Below are 24,870 nucleotides of genomic sequence, written 5' to 3' on the forward strand. Positions count from 1 at the left end.
TTCTGGTATACAGGACAACACTCCAACCAATGGATCCACCCAGCTAGGGCAACCTTGTGATTTTAATGCAGTTTTTATGAATTTTCAACATTGACAAGCCATGCTATAAATTCAACCAAGATGGTCACATAAGGTTGTTGTCATAGATGCATATTTAGACAGAGAAGTTAGGGAAAGCACAAATGTAAAGTACATTAAATTAACATCGCTTAAAACACTTGAGTTAAAATGAAGCAAAAATTTAAAAACTGTACTTACTTATGGTCTTCACCTGAAGCGATAGTCTCATTATTAGGTGTTACTGAAGTTGTTCCAGACCCAACTAACATAGGCTGGTTTAAAAGACAGAAGAATGACAATAATGTTCTACCTTAAAATGCCATTAATACTGATGACTGCTTACATAAATAAGCATGCAAACTGACAATATATGAGACTTATCTAAATTGTCTTTTGAATAGGAACACATTAATAATAAAAGTTTCAACAACCATAAATAGGCCCAAATTAACATTTAGGTAGCTTACCACACTCCAAAAAAATTTAAATGTCACTCAGTTTAAAAGTCCCATTAGTTTTTTTTTAAATATATTTTATTGATTTTTTTACAGAGAGGAAGGGAGAAGGATAGAAAGTTAGAAACATTGATGAGAGAGAAACATCGATCAGCTGCCTCCTGTACACCCCCTACTGGGGATGTGCCTGCAACCAAGGTACATGCCCTTGACTGGAATCGAACCTAGGATTCTTCAGTCCGCAGGCCGACGCTCTATCCACTGAGCCAAACTGGTCAGGACCCATTAGTTTTACTGACTGCTCTCATCCTCCTGTAATATTTGTTCACTGTTTCCACACCTGCCCCCAACATGAGCCCCCAAATACATGAGAGCTATGAAGAGCCCACTAGTGACCTCATGGGTTTAGAGCTCGGCCTTGGGTGAGAGGAAGGAAGGGAGCCTATCAAGTCTGAGATTCTGCTTTAACGGTTAGTATTTACCACCTTTATTTTGAGTATTTTTGTTATTGATAAGAGGTATCATGTCATCATACAAATGGTAACACTAGGGCATAGGAAAGTCAAATAACTTGCCCAAGGTCACAGAGATAATAGAAACAGCAATAAAAATCACAATAATTGGTCAAGAGCCAAGCTATAAATTCAGGTCTAGCTGACCCCAAAGCTGTCTTGGTCAGCCTGTTCTAGAACCATCCAGACAAAATTCCACATTATGAAAATTGACTTTACTCAGAAATTTTCAGAAAATAAAAAGGACAATAAAAATAAAAGTTTCTTTTAAGTGTTACTTATATACAATATGAACCTTGAATTTATTCAAAATGTAGAAGACTGCCAAAATATCTTTAAAGCCTAGAAACTCATCCCAACAAAATGCTTCAAAATATCCCAAGAACTGGTTACTTCTAACTTACATATTAAATTATTTTACATAAGAATTAACTCAGAAAATACTCCATACCTTTAAATCTTTTGGCTTCTTTTTCTTGCCTTTGTTTTTTATCTTGGTAGAATTAAACTAAAAAAGGAGAAAGAAATCGCTGAACACTCAAGTAACAGCACTATGAAGCTACCATGTATTATACCATGATTTTGAGACTGGTCATAAGTTGAATTACATAAAATGTTTAACAAAAATAACACTATAGCCCTATTGTTATGATTCATAACAGAAATTAAGAAAACGTTTAATGTTGCCTAATGTTATAACTGAAATTACATTGTTCCAACATTTTGAACTCATTTTCAATAGTTTATATCAGACTTTTAAGATAATTCCAGGTACATGCTGATAGTATTTTAATGATTTTCCTTTTACTTAGGCAAACTAGACACGTGCACCTGGCCAGACACAGGAGCACTGGCAGTGCACTTAGGAGAAGCTGTGACCTCTCACAGGGTGTCAGTTGTGCTTCCATGTGTAGCTGGGCAATACTTGACAGACTGGACTAAGACAAAACCTCAAGTATAGATGACTTGATCCTAAAAAGTCAGTAAACAAGCAATTTTCTATTTGAAAACTGCCACAAACTACTAAGGAAGACAACTCTGGCATTATTCTAAGTTAAACTCAATTTGGAGGCACTCAAAACAAAGTCCCTTTATTTTTCTTAAAGAGCAAAACATGAAAATTTTCACAATTACAGATAACTTTTCATTTTTATGCCAGGAGATTATTCAAGAACTGCTTTCCTACTTCTAAGACTAACATTTATTAGTTGTGAAACTTTAAGGCCGTTGTCTAATGTAAGCCTCAGCGTTTGCTGATGTGTTCCAATTCCAAGGGGCAGATTGGGATTAACTTCCTAATGAAATAGTACATGTTATTGGAAGTCCTCCAGATTGGGTTCTGGGAGTGCCACCTAGGATGGAACTACACTGGCCTGGGTCCTCCCCTTCCTTTGGCCAACACAAACCAGAACACAGCATTTAAAGTGATCAAATGACTCACTGGCACATCCCCGCTGTCTTGTTTCCTCAGCACAGTGCAGCGGCTGTCTGCAGGAAGAGAGACCGTTTTGTGAGCAAGCGAAGCATTAACATCGCCATATAATACACCAAAACGGGTGGGGAACCCTTCTCCTGCCAAGGGCCATTTGGATATTTATAACATCATTCGTGGGCCACACCAAATTATCAACTTAAAAATTAGCCTGCTCTATTTGTTCAAACATTCAATTAACTCATCCCTAATGCCTTGGCAGGGCCGGACCACATGATTACTCGGGCCTTGGTGGGCCAGACATTCCCCACCCCTGCTCTGTAGCTTTAAAGAAAACCACCCCAGGTACACTGACACAGACTATGTTCTATGCCTCATTTGGCTTTGACACAAGTCTAGTTTAGGAGGCAAGGGTGAAATGGCTAACTAAATGGGAGACCAGCTTCAAAGAACCACAAAATTTCAACCCATTTCAGGATAATTTGAGTGCCTTCTAGGTGCCAAACTCTATGCCAGGTGTTGGGAATAGAGATGCACAAAACAGTCCCTGCCACCCACACACCTGTTTCTACAAAAAAGACAACCAGGCAGATGCCTGCCACCCAGTGTGCTAACTCCCACAATAAATACATGGGAGCAAAGCTGACGGAATAATGAAGTCTTCAAGGGGAGAGGCCCAGAGGGATCAGCAAGGGCTTTGGGGAGGAAGGGGCTTGAAATGAACACGCAACGGGATGGGATGTGGCTGGAGGAACTGGATGAGCAAAGACAGGAGGCAGGAAAGCATAGTGCAGGTTGGGACACAGTCATTGGTGTGGTGTCGATTCAGAAGGCAGATGGGCAGAGTGACGAAGAGCCCAGATACATGATGTGAATTTAATCTGTAGGCAAACTAAGCAAGTGCTTCCCAAAGATAATAGTTACAGGATCAGACAGATGTTCCTCAAGAGTCCCTAGAGCAGCGGTTCTCAACCTGTGGGTCACGACGACCCTTTTGGGGGTCAAACGACCCTTTCACAGAGGTCGCCTAAGACCATCAGAAAACATATATAATTACTATTGTTTTTGTGATTAATCACTATGCTTTAATTATGTTCAATTTGTAACAATGAAAATACATCCTGCATATCAGATATTTACATGACGATTCATAACAGTAGCAAAATTACAGTGATGAAGTAGCAACGAAAGTAATTTTATGGTTGGGGGTCACCACAACATGAGGAGCTGTATTAAAGGGTCACGGCGTTAGGAAGGTTGAGAACCACTGCCCTAGAGGCAATTTAGGAGGAAGATTTGGAGGGGGAGGGTCTAGGTATGGAGACCAGTTTGGAGGCTACTGACTAGTGCATGGAAAGACCACTGCGCTCCTGGCTAGGAAGTGGGATGGACAGGGAAGGAGAGATCCAAGATGAAGCTCATTTGGACTGCTGACAAACGAGGTCTGGAGTAATAGGGAGCAGGAAGAATCGAGACCCATTCCAGGCTTCCTGCTTAAAAACTGGGTATATGGCCACGTTACTGACGAGATAGATTCAGTAAGTGGGGCGTAAACGAGTTCAGACACATTGCTCTCCAGGGACCTCTTGGCTTTCTACACAGACAGTCCAACAGGGAAGATGCGCCCAGACTTCAGGAGGCAGGCTGGGGCTCCCAACCACCATAGCATTGGTGATGTCAGTGAATATCTTTATCTACAAGATCCATGGACTTTTTAAACTTTAAAGAAATATAAGTACTTCTAATGAAAGGAGACGAAACTGAAAATGTCAGGGTAAAGGTGAGAGGCAGAGCTACGGGACCTGAAAATCTGTTGGCCAGTCATTTGCTGCTGGCTTCCGACTCTCTGGCCGAGAGCAGAGAAAGGATTACAGCCCGGTGGTCTGTGCATTTTAGGTACAGAACACCAGAATGGGAAAAATGCACACAGTGGGAACTGTGTCCTTTTCAGCTGTCCGGTGGTGTGACCCAAACATGCATTGGGATGGGCAAGCTCAGTCCCGGGACAGCCTTTTCCTGGCAGCAGCAGCAAACGGACGGAGTGCATCCAGGCTGCCTGTGCCCTGTCACTCCAGTCACGGAGAGAGTCCTGGAGAAATAAAGCCTTCCTACGTGGGTGCGCTCTTCACAAGCACCACAGCAAAAGCAAGCCTTTGGTTCCCTGCATGCATTTGAACTTTGTAACAGGTGACATTTTTGTACAGGGCCAGACTTTTTTTTTTTAAATATATTTTATTGATTTTTTACAGAGAGGAAGGGGGAGAGAGAGAGAGTTAGAAACATCGATGGGAGAGAAACATCGACCAGCCGCCCCCTGCACATCTCCCACTGGGGATGTGCCCGCAGCCCAGGCACATGCCCCCGACCGGAATCGAACCTGGGACCCCCCAGTCCGCAGGCCGACGCTCCATCCACTGAGCCAAACCGGCCTCGGCTACAGGGCCAGACTTTTAATGTACATTTTAAAACAAACACCACGAAATTTCCAAGTCTAATGCCTAACAATAAAGTCAACTTCTGATGATGGGGGAAGGGGAGAGGCATTACCCTAAGACATACATGTAGTAGCAAAAATAAGAAATTCAAATTAATTTAGAATCTAAAATGTTATAATTTAAGCAAAATGGGACCACACAGATCACTGGCTCCAAATTCTCTTATTTTAATGAAGAAGAAGCTATGAATCGAGAGAAGCTAAAGAATTAACCACCAGTTATCATATTCAGCCAAACTGCACTCCGAGCCCTTACCCACACAGGTCCCTGATTGCCCTCCATCCTCTCTAGGCCTGGAGGTCACTCTGTCCAATTTCACCTCCAGCTCGGACCCCACCCCCACACCAGGCTTTCCTCTTCCCGGGAGAATGCATGTGCTCACTCCTACGTCTGAACCCACTTACCCACTCTTCTCTCACTGGGCTTACCCCCACATTATACGTATATTCATCTTATTCCCTTTTGTAGAGCAAAAGGTCCTGAGGGCAAGGAAGAGCGGAAGCATTCCTCAATTCCTTGTTAACAACTAGCATGGGCCGCAAAGCAGCATAAAAACAAGCTTTTTAAGGAATGAGGGGAGAAGTGAGTCAGAGCCCACTATTCCTGACTCGCAGTTCCCACTCCTCCCACAGCAGAGGTGCCGTCTGTCTGCTTTAGGTTCTGAAAACATCACCTTCTGCAGCCATTTTCTTGACTGCTCCAGATCAAACCCATTTCGTAATAAATTCTGTCAACATGCAATCTCTGCCACTATACTGTCAAACTAAGATGAGAACAGTGATCTGAATATGTCCACAACACTGAGTTCCATAGAATAAAAAGGTTTTAACATGAAAAAAAGTACTATTCTTAATCACTACCCTCCACAAATACACATTCCCCCCCAAGTTTAGGTATAATATACACGGAAACTCGACTCACATACCCATGATATCGAAGAACTCGTCTAACGCATTATGCAAGGCTGGGAACTTGTCTCTGTGTTCTTCCAGCAGCCAGATCAGACACCGGGCTTCCTTCAATGATGCCGACTCGCAGAAATAGTCAAGTTGCTTTCCTTCTATAGAGTTTAGTTTATGACCATACTTCTCATTCCAGAGAAAAGTCATGATGCTAAAATCAAGCTCCTTGAGAGATGCTCCATAACGAGAAAAAAAAGATTCTGTGGCATCTAAGCCTGTGATAAAAACCAAACCCAAATCAGATGGAAAACCACTTACTGCAAAACCACATTCACCCTCACATCTTGAAAATGGTTCCATTACAGTTTGCTTACAATTGCAGTGAAAACATGTAAATACTTGAGAATAAACTTGTTTAAGCTATTATACATTTCATAAACACCACTTAACATGGACATGCTAATTGCAATAATTCATATCTATTAGTTGAATAAAGTGGGCCAAAGGCTTCTATTATTAGTTATTTTTATTAAACTTAGAAAAAGGAATTAAATTCCTTTACAGATACAGCAATAACCTTCTCACTAATTCATAATGACTTTCATTCCAATCAGTACAAACTAGCAAGATTTTATAATGCTTTACTACACATATTCCATAGTAATAAAACATCAGTAATATGCACAAAAAGTAATATTCCCAAACACCCTTTAAAACAGGAAATGGTTAGACTACAACTCTGCCTGCAGCCGCCTTCCCCAGTGCCTGCTTGAGGGCCTTGGGCAAAGAGCCTGGTTGGGCCTTCCTCAGCCAAACCAGGAAAATCAAGAGAGAGGAACAGTTTTATAAGCCCGTGATTTACAACAACACAGGTACTTTTCTCCTCATCCTTAGAGATGGTTAGTCCTGAGCACAGATTTGCCTAGGGTGATCCTAAGCAAGTATTTTATCCATTCTTCCCTCTAACTTTTCCATTATGGAATCAGACTTCTGAACCACAGGAACCCAGAGGGCACGACAGGGGGTGGACAGGGGTGCTATGTACCCATGGCTGGGCCCGGTATTTACAGTTCTTACATTTTATTTTTATTTTTATTTTTTTAAAATATATTTTTATTGATTTTTTACAGAGAGGAAGGGAGAGAGATAGAGAGTTAGAAACATTGATGAGAGAGAAACATCGATCAGCTGCCTCCTGCACACCTCTCACCGGGGATGTGCCCGCAACCCAGGTACACGCCCTTGACCGGAATCGAACCTGGGACCTCTCAGTCCGCAGGCCGACGCTCCATCCACTGAGCCAAACCGGTTTCGGCAGTTCTTACATTTTACACGTTTACAAATACTTAACATAATACGGGACTGGATTTTCTAACTGACTGAACTTTTTTGTGTTTACACCTTTTGAAAGTGTATATTATAACCTTTCTGTAAAATAAGCTATAAATTGTGAGTTGGAAAAACAGTATTTTTAACCAGACTCACTTGTAGTCCTACTTTAAAAAAAATCATAAACAACGACAAGAAAACAAAAAAAAGACTCTGAGGCCCACATGTGTCCTTTCTACTAAACTGCATCTCTAAAAGTGAATGACATACCGAAGCTATTAAGTTTCTGGATCCAAGTAGCTAATTTTGGCTCCACTTCTTTAAGTTCACTCAAAACGTGCAGGAATAGCCTTGTTTTGACTCTATTCTTTTCTTGAACCAAGTGGCGAATGACATAGTCCACCGCTTCATTTAGAAAATTTCTGCTGGAAAAACAGGTTGTGTAGTCTTCTGTGCTCAAAACCTTCCAGGAGAGCAGCTCTTTGAGGAGCGTGGACGCGTTCAGCACCCCGGACTTGATCTTGTCGGCATACTGCTTGATGCACTGCAAGATCCTGTCGTCCAGGAACTGACAGCTCTCAGCAGTGGCCACAGTTTCTAAGGATAAACCACAGCGGTCAGTTACAGTGAGAAATAGGACCAACCTGCAGAGACAGAAACTTCGAGAGAAATGCTGTAACATTACAGAGCAATATAAACATGGCGCAGATGAATTCTTCATGTTGTTTTAAATAAACAACTCAAGAAACTTTAAATTAGGAATCTAAATACAGGGTGGGGCAAAAGTACGTGTACAGTTGTTCATATAGGAAATAATACAATAATTAATAAATATAATACAAGAATAAACTCTGTGTTTCGCTCAGTCACGAGGGTACGTTTTTGCTCCACCCTGTATTTAACAATACCTTTAAAAAATATAGAAGTTCACGTTCAACAAAACACAGAAAAAGTACCTTATCTCCTTCACTCTGTACCACTCGTGTAACATCTGAAATTGTATCCTTTTAAAATAAAGTTACTTCCCTCAACCATTCTAACCCAGCTTCATCAACTACCTAAAATTATAAATTTTATATCCAATATAACATGTTTATACCCAGTAAACATGTTTAGTCATTAAGAATACTAAGGGGTTTTTTGGAGTTAAAGGGATCATTTATTCAGTTACAGATTCAATTAATATTTGGCAGTTCTTATTATTCATCTTATTGTTGGATCCTAAATTGCAGACCTATGGACGCATTGACTACTAGTCAGAAAATATCTCAGAAGTTCATCGTCCTGTCCACTCTCTTCCTACAGGATGGCCATTTAGCTTCTTGTAGCACGCGAAGTTAAAATACCAACATTCACTGAAAACTTTTTCAGTAAGAAAGATCATTTTGGTTGATTTGTGAAACATTAATGGAATACTAGATGAAAAAAATAAAGACAGCAAGAGGAAATATTTTATTGTATAGATGGCCATCGTAGAAAATGAGAATAACTTACTTCCAGTCATCTGGAAGTATACATACAGACCAACATGTCCACAGAAATAGTGAAATTACCAGATATGTTCCCACATTGATCATGGAATGATGACAAGATGAACATAAAACAAAAAGGCTGTACTAGGCAATCTCTACGGTACTTTTTCTGAATAGCTTCATTTGAACTCAGCATTATTTCAGATAATTAGTAGTGATTTCATAGTTCACAGTTTTAGGACCTAAATCCACATAGTGGAGTCTACAGACCATCGTCAAACATTGTTTCCACCTTCAGTTCAGCAAAGAGTAAACTCACAGTCTGCCCCAGGTTGGCGGCAGGTAGTGTTTTGAATCCCTGTGTACTGCTTCCAAAATCAGTGCTCTGTGTACCATTTGCTCCCGTGACAGTATTAAAATATTAACGGAAACCTAAATTTCAATTCAGTAACAATTAACCTAAGTCCCAATAGGATGAGTATTCACATTTATAGTCTAGGCGAGAATACATTAGCGTTATTATGCCTTGGACTCCAGCATACCTTTCTGCTCTTCCGTTTTGGGTGGATTACTTTCCCTTAAGTCCTCTTCCATTCTTTCTTGTGCTAATTTTTTTGCTTCCTGTTTTTGGATCTTTCTCTTCAATTTTTTGTCTTCTTTCAGTCTTAGCTTCTCTAGGCTGATAAACATTTACAATTAGTGATAATTCACCTGTTATAAATCCAACTATTTTCCTTTGGCTACTATAGAAAGCATTCTCTAAGCAGTTAAGTTAGGAGTGTTCCTTTCTAGTCAGAGTTTAGCCTGCATCTTCTGTTCAAGATCAAAAGTTGCTGACACGTGGTTAATGCAGTCAAACTAACGGTACTTGTTTCATGAAAACCAGGGCTTCAGGGGGCTGAGGGGCTTCACTAAGGATGGCACATACAGATGGCACAGATATTATTTCCATGTTCACAAGTTACTGCTTAAGGTGAATAGGAATAATAAAAATTACTCTGAAAGATAATACATGTACACACTTATTTAAAATAAAAGATCCCACAGTAAACTATTATTTTCATATCCCAATAATGGCCCACAACTACGGAATTTGGTTAATATGGTTACAATGAATTCTCTTCAACAAATAAGTCTGTTCCTCTTTTCTTTTGCTTTTTCTTGGTCACCAATGATGAAAAAAATCACTTATTAGAATGGAAAACAAGAGGCAGGACCAAAAAGAAAAGCAAAAAACATTGAAATTATTTGATCTGAACAAGAAAATACAAAGAAGGAAATAATTTTGACAGTACATTGAGTATTTCAGTGTGAGAAATAAGTCACTGGTTCAAAATGTTTGCTGAAGAGAGATAACAAGAAACTATGCTTTTGGAATTAAAGTTTAAACACCTGTGAGCTAAGTATACAATTTTTATCCAACTGCCAAATCTATTAATGAAACGTCATTTCACAACGTTAAATGTCATAATTTTACTTGTAAATTCAACCACTAAATAAGTCTATGATTCACGTTTCAGTATTTAACCATTCCAGGCTAGTTCTCTTTAAATTTTAAATATCCATAAAAGGCATTTTAAAACCACTTAATTGGACATGTGTGCACAGCCAATTCGAAAACAGCATAATTTAGAAATTATATTGTAAAAGACATCATGAAGCTAGTGATGGATTGTTAAAAATCTTACCTAGAACATTTCTGTTTCAGAATAGGTTTTGAAGGAACCTTCTTTTCTTTTACGACTTTGTGTTCAAACTTTAAATAAAACAAAGATACCAGAAATTTGTCTTATACTCCCAGGACATAAAGCACAAAACCACAAGAAACAAGCATTTCAGAAGCACACACAGTCAATGGTCAGTTTGGCAGAGAACAGGGATGATGCTCTGACCCAGACAAAAGCCCAGAAAACTTTAATAAAATAATGTATTGAAAAGAGAAACAAGAGAGTACAGACACTTTAGCAAGATGTTTTAATGTTTTTCAAATTAAAAGTAAGCGGAGATCAAATAAACTACAAATCTATATATACAAGACCCTAATATGCAAATAGACTGAACAGCGAAACAACCGAGCAACTGGTTGCTATGACGTGCACTGACCACCAGGGGGCGTGTGCGGAACACGGCAGGCATCGACCGTGGCAGGATGGTGGAGCAGGTGAGCAGGGGCACAAGACCAAGGCGCTGTCATTGGGGCGAGCCTCTAGTGGTTACTAAAAATTCTTTGCTCCCATGTGCCACGATCCCGCCGGGCGCTGGTACCTGCTGCCGGCACTGGCCCCGCTTACACCCGCTACCAGTGCCAGAGCTGCTGCTCCCACCTGCTGCTGGCACCCAGCGCTGACCCCGAAAATTTGGTGCCATCAGCAGGTGTGAGTGGCGGCTACCGCCCCTGATTGCCCCTAAGGGCTTCTCCACCTCCCCCTACTCCTGAGGGGCGATCGGGGCAGCAGCCACCGCTCACACCTGCTGACAGCATTGGTCCCACTCTCACCCACTGCTGGCGCCAGCCGAAATCGCTCCGCGCTGTCAGTGGGTGTGAGCAGGGCCGGCGCCATCAATGCATGGGAGCAGCGGTGGTGGGAGTGGGGCTGCCAGCAGACAGACGTGGAAGGAGGGGCCGGGCGGGGGTGTGGAGGATGGGTCAAGACCCGCCTCTGCGCCCACTGCAGCCTTGCAGCCCACAGCTGCTTCAAGGTGCATGAATTCATGCACTGGGCCCCTAGTATCATTATAACAACCCACTCCTGCCACCTCCATATAGACCAGGTAAAGGTAATCAATCCCTTAAGACACTCCTCCCCTCCCTAAGTACCTTCACCCCCAAACACCCAGAAGTTTACTGGGAATAAAGAAAACAAGGTTATAAAAAAAGTGATAACAGTAAAACTAAACTGTAAAAGCCTCCTTTTCCTGCTATGAAATAAAAGAATGTGAGAATCCTTTATTGCAAAGAAGCATTCTCACATCCTAATTGTTTGTATATTGTCTGAAATTAAGAAACTGTTTCCTAGAAAAGACAAATCCAAATCATTCAACTTTCATAAATTTAAATCATGCTTCAAAAGGTATAAGCATTCTCATTGTCAATTTAATAAGATTTCCCCTTAATTAGATACTTACTTCACATTTAACTTGACCACCACTGCTGAAGATGATAATCTTAGAGATGATACCTTCACAGTCAGGGGTAAGACAAATTCCTTGTAGAAAATCCTATTTGATTAAAAAAAAAAAAGTGTGCTGCGTATCAAAATAAATCTAAACATGTATACTACTGTAACCATCAGGAATGGTTAAAATGTCATCAGAAACCTCCTTCAGGGCGGCATTGAAAGTCCCTGCTTGTTGCCATGGGACCTGCGGAGCCTCCCTGCAAAAGGAATGACTTGCTTTGGTCAGTGCAAGAAGAGCTGACAGGACATACACCAAGCATGTCCCAACAAAAGCTTAAGAAACGCTGAATGGACTGGCCCTTGATCTTTATCCTCTGTCACAAGAATATGTACCAGGAAACCTCAATTCAGACACAAAAACACAGCCACAGTACCCAGCCGGCGTGGATCAGTGGTTGACTGTCGGCCTATGAACCAGGAAGTTATGGTTTGATTCCCAGTCAGGGCACATGCCTGGATTGGGGGCTCCATCACCAGTGTGGAGTGTGAAGGAGGCAGCCAATCAATGATTCTCTCTCATCACTGATGTTTCCCTCTCTCTCTCCCCTCTCTTTGAAATCATTAAAAACATATTAGAAAAACAAAACACCCAGAGAATCTTATTAGCCTTACCTTGTCAATTTTATCATTAAAGGTTGTTGTTTTTAACTTCTTCCAACAGTTCATGTGAAATTCTATTTTGCAGTACTGGCAACAGCTGATTCGGATAAAACCCTGGGGGGTTAAAACAATGTTTAATTCACATTTTAAAGGTGCTGTCTCTATCTCACACACACACACTCTCTCTCTAACTCACTCACAATGCATCTATACTAATAATAGCCTAGGTGGTATCACGCCCTCATGTCATCACAAGATGGCCGCATGCACAGCGGAGGCGGGACCCGGCGGATGCTTTGCGTGGTGAGGCCTGGGGGTCCCATGGCTCTGCGCAGCGCAGAGGCTAGTCCCAGCGGAGGAGGCAGGTCGTGGCAGGGGAAGGCAGTTGTGGGCGATCAGGCCAGCAGGGGAGGGCAGTTGTGGGCGATCAGGCCGGTAGGGGAAGGCAGTTGTGGGCGATTAGGCCAGCAGGGGAGGGCAGTTGGGGGCAATCAGGCCGGTAGGGGAGCGGTAAGGGGGCGATCAGGCAGGTAGGCAGGTAGGCAGGCAGGCAAGCGGTTAGGAGCCAGTGGTCCCTGTGGGATCGGGCCTAAACCAGCAGTCAGACATCCCCTGAGGGGTCCCAACTGGAGAGGGTGCAGGCCGGGCTGCGGGACACCCCTCCCCATGCACGAATTTGTTGCACTGGGCCTCTAGTATTAAGATAAAGAGAGAGCTGTTTGCATTCCTCTGGTAGACACAACTAGATACATTTCCTCATGGGGGAGCATACTACTCTGTACCTAGAATGCCTAGCGCCAGAGATACAGAGCTTGGCTGACATATTCACTTTCATAGCTTACAGTTGCATTATTCTTTACAACATATAAAATATTTTATAAACAATATTCCATCTCAGCTCTAACCAGGGACAGTGCCACAATGGGCAGCTTATTATCTTCTTGAATCAACTAAGGCCCAGTAACTTATTCACTCAATTATGTGCCAGACTTGATCTCAAATTTAGGTTTCTGAGAGCCAATTCAGCGGTCAACAATGGCCTTTTGTTCTTGGAGTCCAATTTTACAAGAGACAGAATTGCAACAAATCAGAGGTAATAACCTTGTTTTGTTTCCTGTGTTCCTAGGAATAGGCAGTTGATGGCACAGTGGCTAGAAAGGGGAAATGGAATTAGCCAACTGGCCCTCAGTGTTAATTTCAGTGGCTCTGGGTTCCCATGTGAGATGATGCAGACCTAAAGAAGTCCAGGGGGAGGGGTGGGCAACAGGACATAAAACTGCTGGCACCCCAGAGAACTTGGGTGCCTCCAATTAAAGGATTGGTTCTAAATTCATTGTAAGGCACAACTGTGCAAGTTAATGTCCTAATGCACAGTCATTACTTGCCTTAAAGTCTGGATCTGTGATGTATATCTGGATTTTGGAATATCCATGGCACTTCTGATAGCAACAAACAGCATCTGGCACTGGAGGGAACCTGCATTCTTCAATAAATTTCTCTAAGAGCATCTAAAACAAAAAAGATACTGTTACAACACTCATTTGTCAATCAAAATGTTTGTGATTTCAATAACTTCTTGCTGTTAAAATATTTTCATCCTAGAAATGACTAAATGTTTAGCCAAGAACAAACTACATACCACTTTTTAATGGAGGCCGATACAGAGACGTGTCCAGAGAAAATGATGGAATGGTGGGGGAGGGGGACAAGAACTAAAACGCTTTTTCAGAATTTCAAAGTCAGAATCAAAATCTTATCCTGTTATAACCATCAAACCTCATTGTACAATATGTAACTCATAGAAATCTCCTTTAAGCATCCAGAGGGAGTCCTAAGGTGAAACTCCCTTAGTATTCTACTGTTCTCCTGAGCCTAAGGGTGCTTCACCTGGGATCCTAGCACCTCACCCGCCTCCTCCCGGAGGCCCTGCCACCTGCGCTAGTTCTTGCCCTTGCCGGGGTACAACCCCAGCAGGTCCAGGGGTCCCCAAAGGTGTGGATGGAGTCGGTGAAGAAGGAATGACACGGAGACAGCGTTCAGTTGATCAGCAGCCTAGCCAGGATCTCTAGCCAGGATCTCCAGCCAAGTTCTGGTCTGGATCTCCAGCGAAGTTCTGCTTAGGATCTCCAGCTAGGTTCTGTGTCCATGTTCTCTTACTAGGTTCTCCAGGTTCTCCAGCCAGGTTCTGTAGCCATGTTCCCTCGCTAGGTTCTCCAGCCAGGTTCTGTCCAGGTTCTCCAGCCAGGTTCAGTCACCAGGTTCTAGTCAGGTTCTCTTGCCAATTTCTGTAGTCAGGTTCAGTCCAGGATCTTTTGCCATGTTCTCTCGCTAGGTTCTGTCTCTAGGTTCTGAGGCCAGTTTCTGTCCAGGATCTTTTGCCATGTTCTCTCCAGCGAAGTTCTTCTGTCTCTAGAGAACGTTCTGTGTAGGTTCTGTGCCTCCTAAGTTCTGTGTGTAGGTTCTGTCTTCTTACATCTGTATTTATACCAGTTGATTCCAATCCTATCAATCTCTATTACAAAGGTTAGGGTGTTTCTTATCTTCATTCCAGGGAGTAAAGATTATGTAGCTTAAGCACGATTGTTCGTAAAGTGATTAATTACCCGCCTGGCACTTAGTTAAGAGGTTTTATTCCCTCCCTAACTTCAGGGGAAAATCCCTACCTGGGGAAACAACCTTTCTCAGAGACCTTGGTTAAAACACATAGTGCCAAGAAGGTGAGCAAACATATTAAGAACAGTATGCCATATATGCCAGGTCCCTTGAAACAGCAAGGATGGACCGGCTCCCGGCATGCCCTGAGAATGACCCCCCTGCTCCTGCACCTTTGTTATCAATAGTTCCCATGCCTCCATCCCAATCTAGTTTAAAGAGGAAAACACAACGATCCTTTGTTTTACAACTTTTTTAATAGCAGCTTTGGGTAAGATATCATTCACATAACCATACAATTCACATATGTGTTTTTAGTACATTCACACGGTTGTATGACTATCACCACAGTCTAAATTTACAACATTTTCATCACCCAAGAAGAAACCCCATAACCATTAGCAACCCCTCCCCATTTCCCTCAATTCCTAGCTCCTCCCAACCACTAATCTACTTCCTGTCTCCATGTAGATTTGCTTGTTCTGAAGATCCTATATAATAAAACCCTAATATGCAAATTGACCAAATAGTGGAACGACCGGTCATATGATGTGCACTGACCACCAGGGGGCAGACACTCAATGCAGGAGCTGCCCTCTGGTGGTCAGTGCGCTCCCACAGGGGGAGCGCTGCTCAGCCAGAAGCTGGGCTCACGGCTGGCGAGGGCAGCAGCGGTCGTGGGAGCCTCTCCCGACTCTGCGGCAGTGCTAAGGACCCCTGCTCACCCGGAGCAGGCCTAAGCCGGCAGTTGGAAATACCCTGAGGGGTCCCGGACTGCGAGAGGGTGCAGGCCGGGCTGAGGGACCCCCCGCCCCCAGTGCACAAATGTTGTGCACTGGGCCTCTAGTTTCACATAAATGGAATCCTACAATCAAATGGAATCCTACAATCTGTGGCCTTTGTGTCTGGCTTCACTTAGCATAATGTTTTCAAGATTCGATCATGTTGTAGCATGCGAGTACTTCATTCTATGGGCTGAATAATATTCAATTGTATAAACAGACTATATTTTATATAACCATTCATCAGTTGATGGACACTTTTTGCCTCCTGTGAATAATGTTGCTATGAACATTCATGTACAAGGTTTTTTTTTATATATATATATATATATATTTTTTATTGATTTTTTACAGAGAGGAAGGAAGAGGGATAGAGAGTTAGAAACATCGATGAGGGAGAAACATCGATCAGCTGCCTCCTGCACACTTCCTACTGGGGATGTGCCCACAACCAAGGTACATGCCCTTGACCGGAGTCGAACCTGGGACCCTTCAGTCCGCAGGCCGACGCTCTATCCACTGAGCCAAACTGGTCAGGGCATGTACAAGTTTTTGTGAGAACATGTGTTATCTCTGTATATATCCAGGAATGGAATTGCTGGGTCACAGAATAACTCATTCTTTAACCCACTGAGGAAGTGCCAGACTATTTTCTCAAAGCAATGGCACCGCCCACAACAACGCAGGAGGTTCTGACTTCACATCCTTATCAACACTTATTCTTGGTTGCCTTCTGAAGATAACCATCCCAATGGGTGTCGTATCTCACTATAGTTTTAATGTGCATTTCTCTGGTAGGTAATGTTGTTGAACACCATTCATGTGCTTACTGGCTATTTGTATAACTTCTTGACAGATACGCCTATTCACATCCTTGGGGTACTTTTAAATTAGTTTAGTTGTCTTTTTATCATTGAGTTGTGAGAGTTGACCCCTATGCTTTTAAAAGCTTTGGACAAAAGCCAGTTCTTAGTACGTGCCCAGGTTCCCCACAACTAAAGGCCTATCCTAGTCAATTTACACATAATTTAGTCTCTCAAAAACTAGCAAAGCATCCTCTGCTTCTGGATTTGAGATTAAATTTATACTTTGAGTCTTCGAGTACCCCTCAGTAATGACAGTAACTATGATGAAACAGCAAAGCTACACCTTTCCGAGGGACAGCATACCTTTCTGCTTAAGAATGCACACTGAAATCAGAACACCTGGATTCAAGCCCAGCTCCACCATTTCCTGGCTGTTTAACCTTGAGCTCATTACCTAACCTCTCTAAACTTAATCTTTTCCCTCCATAAAATGGGGATAAATCATAGTACTCATCTGTAGGACTGTTGTAAGGATTGAAGGTAATGAAATGTGGCAGGTATGTGACTGGCAATAGAAAACATTCAGTAAATGTTAGTTAATTCTCACTAGTCCTTAAAGGGGAAACACCTGTGGGGCAGCTGAGGCCAGAATGCTATCTCCTTTTCTGACACCTGAGCCAGTCAGTGTAGGCGGGCTTTCACAGTTAGTCAGAGCTCTCTGCAGAAAGAAATGGTTACCTTTATTTTCCCTGGCCGAGTCTCTTCGATAACCACATTACTTGTGGGCCAAGTTAGCACTCCAGGGAGTCGACAAATCAGGGTTCTTGCTTTCTCAAAGTGATTAAGAGCTTCTAGAAACCTAGTCATAATAATGAAAAAAAAGGTATGAAAAGATGTCAAGAATTTTCATTCCCACAACAAAAGTCAGAGATACCAAGCTAACTAGTAAGAGTACGTTTGAGCCCAGCCAGAGTGACTCAGTGGTTGAGTGTTGACCTATGAACCAAGAAGTCATAGTTCGATTTCGGGTCAGGGCACATACGAATTAATGCCCAGTGGGGGGCGTGCAGGAGGCCCCCCAGTTGATGATTCTCTCTTATCATTGATGTTTCTCTCTCTCTCCCTCCCTTCCTTTCTGAAATCAATAAAAAAAAAATATATAAAAAAGAATACATTTGATAAATCACTGCATAGATATACCATAAATATAGAAATTTATTTTTTTAATTTTTACTTTATTAGGACATTTACTAACCTGTTTTTTTTCAAGTACACTTTTCCAATTCCACAGTAGGCCAAGCAATCGAGGCCCTCATTGGGGTAGTGTTCAATCATCCTCTTAAACTGGTTTTCAGCTTCAGATAATTCCTTCAAAGGCAGTAAGAACAATAATCACACACAAAAGAAATGCTGGACGTGATTTTTATCTGAAGGCTGATTCTTTTTGTAACATTAAAAACAACTATCTGTCCAAAACTTCTCTGGCAAAATTACACCTTCCAGATTTCATTTTCTTAGCAATTTATAAATTGTGACCATATGTACGATACTCACACCCAAAGTGATTCAGCTCCAGAATGAAAAGCTGGCACTGAACACATCAAATCACCAACCAGATGAGCGTTTACACCCACACAGAGGCCAGTGGTGCTGGCAGTCACCACACATGTGACTTCACGGTACAAAGGCTGATGTAGACAATGACACCGTGCACATATCCTGGCTGAGTGCTGTCCCCTTGGGGGCAGAGGCATGCCAATGATGTTGCTACGTGCTTTGGGGCATCAGGCAGACAAATGCTCAACCTTAAAACCAGCCCTTTAGTAACAGCTTCACAGACAGAAGTGTGTTCTTTTGAATATTCTCAACTGTGGAAAACTCTGCTTTACATGAATTTTGTTTTGAAAAAAATCCAAACACACTTAGCTCCAGGCAACACTGCTAACCCCATTGTGGGTGTAAAAAGAAATGTCACCACAAAATGGAGTTTGCTAGAAGCTTTGAGGCCAGTTCCAAAGGAGGCATTGCAAACATGTCTTAACACGTTAAGCGCACGTCAGTCACCAGTGGCTGACACTACATTTTCCGATTGGACCTCATCAATCTCCGACTGCCAGCGTATCAGTGAAATTGGGTATCGCGGGCTAAACGGAAAGGAAGACAAAACAGGCCTGGCGCTTAACGTGTTAAGCAAGGGCTGTACTGGAGTAAGTTTATCGCTTCCTTCTGGCCGGGGCTAGTCTGAATGATGAAATTCTTTTAAAGGTTCAAGTTCTATCACATGGTTTTATTTCTGTGATCAGTCTCACTACTTCAAAGTAAAACGCAAATGTAATAAACTATCTCTTCAATCCAAAAAAGCAAACATAACATACTTATTACTGCTCTGCCAAGAATAAAAGAATCGCGATGGGAAAACAACTGTGTTTACATATCTTCTAAAATCAATGACATATTTAAGTTGTTTATTATTCCTGTTACAAATCTTACCTCAGGCTGTCCTATTCCAAGGAGAGAAATAGCAAGTCCGTAGACCACTAACACATAGTTAATCATGGCCAGGTTCAATTGCTGTCAATAAAAACATTTGAGTTAAAAATCGGAAGATAATTCTGCCCAATTTGCATTATACCACCCTGTTAGCCACAACAGAAAAAAAGTGTAATAAAATCTCACTAATCACTATGATTGAGATAAAGGTCAAACTGAATTAGAAAATATATTTTGCAAAAATACACTGCTATCAAGTATTTAAAACACAGACTCACTGTCTCAGAGTTCCTTGAAGGCGTGGTTCATAACAGAAGTTACTCTCTTTTGAATGTTTGTGGGTCCCAGTGACAGATGAAGACATTTATTTGCTGCCTTACAACCTTGCATAAAGTATCTGCCTAGCTATTACTTTCTTTCTGAATGAGAAGATGTGACTAAAACTGGTCCAAAACCTTGCTTTCGTAGTTTATCAAGAGAGAAGGCCAGGAGTTCTAAGGACACCAACTGGGGAGCAAGGAGGGAGGCGCACGGTGAGTGCAGGCATGAAGGCTGGGTCAGCGCGCGCCCTGCTCCTCACTGCCTGGCCCAAGGAGATTCAGGCCGTCTCCGCTGGGCAGAAGATGCACTGGTAACAGTGAAGTGAGAGCCCGGATTCTCCTACACATGCATCTGGAGCCATCAGCACTGCTGACGAGTTAGGAGACGGCAATCCTACCTTTACTTTCTGCGGATCTAGGCCGTTGAGCAGCTCCGAGAAGGACTGGGCCGCGCTGCGGCACCGCTGCTCCAGCAGAGCTGTGTAACCATCCTGGATCAAGCTCCTCAACATTTTCATTATATTAGCAAAGTCCTGCAAAACAGAACAAGAAACAAACTGTTTCCTTTGGGAAGCAACAATTCTACAGTGTCAATGGCTACTTCAATCTCTGGATAACATAACTGAAAAGTCAGTTTCTAAATCAACAATAGTTTGGCTTCTTAGCAATCACATATAAAGTAACATGTCCATAAATAAAAGTATAAAAAACAAATCTTAGGGATGTACATGGTTAGACTTAGCGCTTGTGAAAAGTGGTTTGTTCCCAGAGTTCGCTTTTTCCCCAGGAAAAGCCTTTTCCTGTACCTGGTGTGCAGCTCTGGAAGATTTAGAGAACTGTTTCTCCAAGAGGCTTTTCAAATCTGCTGGAAAACTCCCTTGTGAACTATAACTAAAAGAAAAGAGTGTTGTGTTGAATTATTTAAAATAAAACAGTCCGCTATATAAAGAAGAAATACTTTTACTGAAGGTCATTTTAAACACTGAGCAAATGAGTCACAAGCTCCTGAACTGAAATATTACGATGATGCCATTTCTTCTCAGATTAACCTCTAACTCTAATGAATCTCAATAAAAACCCCTGTAAAATTACAAGTGGAGGGAGGCCAGATAAATTAATTATGAAGATGATATAGAAAAAACAGCTTTTGAAACAAATTAAGGGGAATTTGTGTGCTGATTACCCAGTTATTACAGATCTACAGTTATCTTTGACAACGTAGTCCTGAAACAAGAAATGTGCCCAATAAATGTTGCACAGACGCTCCTCTCATGGGAAAATCTAGTAAGAGATATAACCTTTCAGAAAGCCTGGACCCCGTGCTGGTGAGGGGAAGAAAGACTCAGTTCTCCGTCTTCCAACACCACTTCTAACACTAGATGTGTGTGTTTGAGACCAGATACCTATCATTTTCCACACCAATTCTCCAACACCAACCGCGTGTCTAACAATTCCATTCAATTTTGACATTAATTCTGGGGTCAATGCAGGCCCCACAGGTGCCCTCACTTCAGACCAGCCACACCGGGGTGCCTAGGCTACCCACAATTCTGCCGAGCCAACTACAAATTCAGGGTTCCCGTGACCCCAGTTCAGATTCAACAATTCCCTAGAATGACTCATAGAACTCATGAAAGCATTATACTTACTACTTACCAGTTTACTATGAAGCTTGTAACTCAGGAAAACTCCAATGAAAGAAACACATGGGAAGGGAGCTGGGTAGAGGGGGGTGATGGATAGCTTTCATGCTGTTCCAGAGTGGGCCACCTGCCCAGCACCTCCATGTACTCACCCACCCAAAAGCTCCCCGAAAAGAGATTTTCATAATGTTTCATTACACAGGCACAAAGGATTAAGTTGCTGGCCATTGGTGAATAAATTAATTCCTAGCCCCCTTCCTGAATTTCTCAGATACCAGGGGATGGGGCTGAAAGGTCCAACCCTCCAATCACATACTTGGTCTTTGTAGTGACCAGTCCCAATTCTGAATGCAGAGCCCCAGCCTTGAGTCACCTCATTAATATGATCTCAGGTAGGGTGGAAAGGGGCTTGTTTCAGGAAACTCCAAGGGAGCTCTGTGCCAGGGACCAGGGACAAAGATCAGATATACATTTTATTATTCCGCACCCTCTCACAGCTTAGTAAGAGTGTAAAAGTGCCAGGTAATTAATTTTCTGGTAGGACAATTTGACAATATCTATCAAAGTGAAATTACGCACCCCTGGGCCCTGGCCGGGTAGCTCAGTTGGTTAGATTGTGGGTTTGAACCCTGGTCAGGGCACATACAACAATCAACCAATGAATGCATAAATAAGTGGAACAACATATCAATATTTATCTCTCTCTCTCTCTAAAAATCAGTAAATAAAATTTAAAGAAAATTATGCATCTCCTTTGATAGAGCAATGCCACTCTAGAAATTTCTCCGAATATACATCTATGCGGTAAAATGTCCTGCAGCCATGAAAATGAAGGATGTAGATTTCCATGGTCTGTTATGGAAAGACACACAAGATACTAGAAAGGGATAAAACAAGCTGTCAGTCTGAATGGTTCTAACAACAGTGAAAAGGACAGTGATCCCAACGATGGTCATGTGTACTGAGCATTTACCATGTTCCAGTTCATCCCACTTAATCACTAAATAATCCCATGAGGTAGACATAATCAAATCAGAAGCCTTCTGTTTGAAAACAGAAACAAAGTATCAGGAAACTAAATTTATCTTCAACAAAACCGGTTAAAATTGTAACTATACATTCAAACAATGAAAATATACTTGGTTTTGGTTTCTCCTGGGGGGCACACGAGGTGAGGAGGAAGACTCAGGATTTTTCTATGAAATAATAGAGTTACATAATATTCTATGCTCTAGCTTTGTATTTACTTTGTAGCAGCAGGAAAAAAATGGTCTTTTTTTTTTTTTTTTTTAATGGGCATTACTCATTCCTCTTAGTGCTTTGATATTCAAATCATTCTCCTTTAAGAATCTATTGAGGAATCAGCCTTAAGAAATGAGGAAAAACTGACAACTGGTATAATTAGCAGAAATGGCTTTGCAGTTTCTTTCTCCAGCATCACTTTTTATTAACTTCACAAACTTCTGTATCTACTGTATGACTGATAATTCCACTCTGCAGTCAATTCCTATTTTGTAGGTGATGGGGGATTAACTATAAAGATAAGTGACAAGAGTTCCGACCATTAGTTTTAAGGGGCATGTTCGGTAGAACGGATTTTATAAGTGGCTGGTTCATTAATAAATCCTTTCCTCCGGTGGTAACTGCTTAAAAGGGCCTCGGCCTGTGCACATCCCCATGCTGTGTCTGTAGAGTGAGCTTCCGACGGCCAACATTGTGAGCAGCGCGTTCCTATCGGAAGCTACCGGAGAAGAAGTGTGGGAAGTGAAATAAGATGAGTAGGGAAGGAGACTAATTTGCACTTTATACTTCTCTGAATATTTTCCCTCTTCTGAGCATGTATTTTGGAGTTTTAAAATGTTAATACTAATATAGCTGTAATATGACTTTCAGAAATCAGTATTAACGTTCAGGATTCAGAATTCTCTGGTAAAAAATGATCGTCTCTGAAGACATGCCTTTGGTATTTGAAAGGGACTTTAGTACTCAACATAATATACATATGTAAAGGTAGCTACTACGTGAAAGAGATTTTTTTTCTTTTTTCTTGGAAGGAGGACATTAGGTGAAAAACAAAACCTTACATAAAAACATACCTGAACTCCAACTCATTGTTTCGAGATTTTTGTTTTCCTTTATATTTTGGCGGTTGGCCTGTGAATACAAAAGTATTTGTTCCTCAAATCTGGATATAAAAATTTATGAGCTTGAAAGTAAAATAATAGTTAAGTAAACTGAATAAGAAAGCAAAGGAAGCAATACCATGAGCGTTAACTACAAACAGGTAAGCCAAAAAAGAAGCTACTGATGATGTTTGTCTATGTGTGCTATGAAATTATTATAAATTATAATGGTCATTATTATATAGGCCTAGAGCAGATACAGAAATATAGGCTAAATTTCTGTTTTCAAGTAGTTTACAATTAGATGACAAGAAAAGACAGTCACTGTAATAATTAAACAACAATCCCATTAAAAAGAAGAAAAAAATACTGAGTTACAGGCCCCGTGCTTCCTCTTGCTCCTCCAGCTCTATGAGCTCAGCCTTGTCCCCTGTCCCCTGGCAGGAGGGAGCCTGTGTGCCGCTGGGCGGGGACAGACGTGCAAAGTTGTGCAGAAGAGAGCTGAGTAATGGGGTCAGGTGGACCTGATGGGAGCTTTGGGGAGAGACGCAGAGGCAAGTCAGAGCCCCTGGGTCAAGGACGGGATGGGAGCCTAAGTTGGCCCTGGTGGCCTCAGAAAGCAAGAGGCTCTGGAAAGGCAGAAGAGTTCCAGTGCGACTTCTGCTGTGTGACCTGAAGCAAACCACTGCACTCTGACCACAGCACCTCAACTTCTTCTACTGAACGTAGATGCTAAAGTGTGGATGGTATTTAAATTATTTAAATGTACTGTATGATGATAATTGCCCAAGAAATATTGACAAATGTTTTATCCTCAAAGGTTTTTCACGTGCTATTAGCTACATCAGGGACGACAGCCCCCTGAGCTTCCCCTCCTTATCATGCTGCTGCTGTGCCAACCAAATGGAAATGCTCAGGGTAAGTGGTGGGATGTGGCATGGGAGCCCAAAAAAGACAGGACTGCAGAAGCACAAACACTGAAAAGAAAACAAAAACACCAACAAAGGACAGGAGGGCAACAGGAAGGTCACAATCTCCCTGTAAGAACCCGGAAGGAACGCATGAAAGATGGAGATCAGTAACTTGTGGTTAACAACAACTATCTTAAGTAAGTCATCAAGAAAATCTGTATTTTCTTAAGCTGTTTAAAAGGCAGGGAAGCATGTAATCCACTTTAGATCGATTTCCATCAAAATCTGGTAGTATCAAGGGAGACTGAGAAATAAATGAAGTGCGAATATTCTGTGGGCCCTTCATTTCCCATGGTGCCAATGCTGAGTCTATGAGGTCCTGCTGTGTCTGCCTGTTTCCTAGGGGCATAAGCAAACACATGCACCAAGCACAGACAATTTAAAGTAAACTAGGATGAGCCCTGCTGGTTTGGCTCAGTGGTTGAGCGTTGACCTATGAACCAGGAGATCATGGTCAGGGCACATGCCCAGGTTTTGGGCTCGATCCCCCTACATGGGGAGTTGGGGAGGCAGCTGATCAACGGTTCTCTCTGATCATTGATGTTCTTATCTCTCTTTCTCTATCCATTCCTCTCTGAAATCAATAAAAATATGTATCTTTAAAAAAACAACTCGCCAAATAGAAATTAGATAGAAACCAAGAAGAG

At 41.9% G+C, this 24,870-nt stretch overlaps 1 protein-coding gene across 16 annotated transcripts in view; it reads right to left on the bottom strand.

The window, feature by feature from the left end:
* TTC3 (tetratricopeptide repeat domain 3) overlaps positions 1–24,870 on the bottom strand; it is a 105,169-nt gene that overhangs the window by 30,862 nt on the left and 49,437 nt on the right. For 14 of the 16 annotated variants that reach the window (XR_004974363.1, XM_036352305.1, XM_036352308.1 and 11 more), the window contains 16 exons: positions 23,226–23,283; positions 20,215–20,377; positions 19,885–20,019; positions 19,167–19,247; positions 17,932–18,044; positions 17,415–17,535; positions 13,822–13,944; positions 12,449–12,550; positions 11,784–11,876; positions 10,346–10,413; positions 9,200–9,336; positions 7,456–7,782; positions 5,880–6,131; positions 2,469–2,515; positions 1,479–1,535; positions 259–332 (listed from right to left, as the gene is read on the bottom strand). Coding sequence is in view for 15 of the 16 variants with exons in the window: in XM_036352305.1 (XP_036208198.1) it covers positions 259–332; positions 1,479–1,535; positions 2,469–2,515; positions 5,880–6,131; positions 7,456–7,782; positions 9,200–9,336; positions 10,346–10,413; positions 11,784–11,876; positions 12,449–12,550; positions 13,822–13,944; positions 17,415–17,535; positions 17,932–18,044; positions 19,167–19,247; positions 19,885–20,019; positions 20,215–20,377; positions 23,226–23,283 (1,951 nt within the window). In the remaining variant the exon portion in view is untranslated. Of the gene's footprint in view, positions 1–258; positions 333–1,478; positions 1,536–2,468; positions 2,516–5,879; positions 6,132–7,455; positions 7,783–9,199; positions 9,337–10,345; positions 10,414–11,783; positions 11,877–12,448; positions 12,551–13,821; positions 13,945–17,414; positions 17,536–17,931; positions 18,045–19,166; positions 19,248–19,884; positions 20,020–20,214; positions 20,378–23,225; positions 23,284–24,870 lie in introns of those variants that run through there. The other 2 variants (XM_036352307.1, XM_036352319.1) reach the window with 2 other exon arrangements.

The sequence above is a fragment of the Myotis myotis genome, unplaced genomic scaffold (genome assembly GCF_014108235.1).
Source record: "Myotis myotis isolate mMyoMyo1 unplaced genomic scaffold, mMyoMyo1.p scaffold_m19_p_2, whole genome shotgun sequence".
Taxonomy (NCBI): Eukaryota; Metazoa; Chordata; class Mammalia; order Chiroptera; family Vespertilionidae; genus Myotis; species Myotis myotis.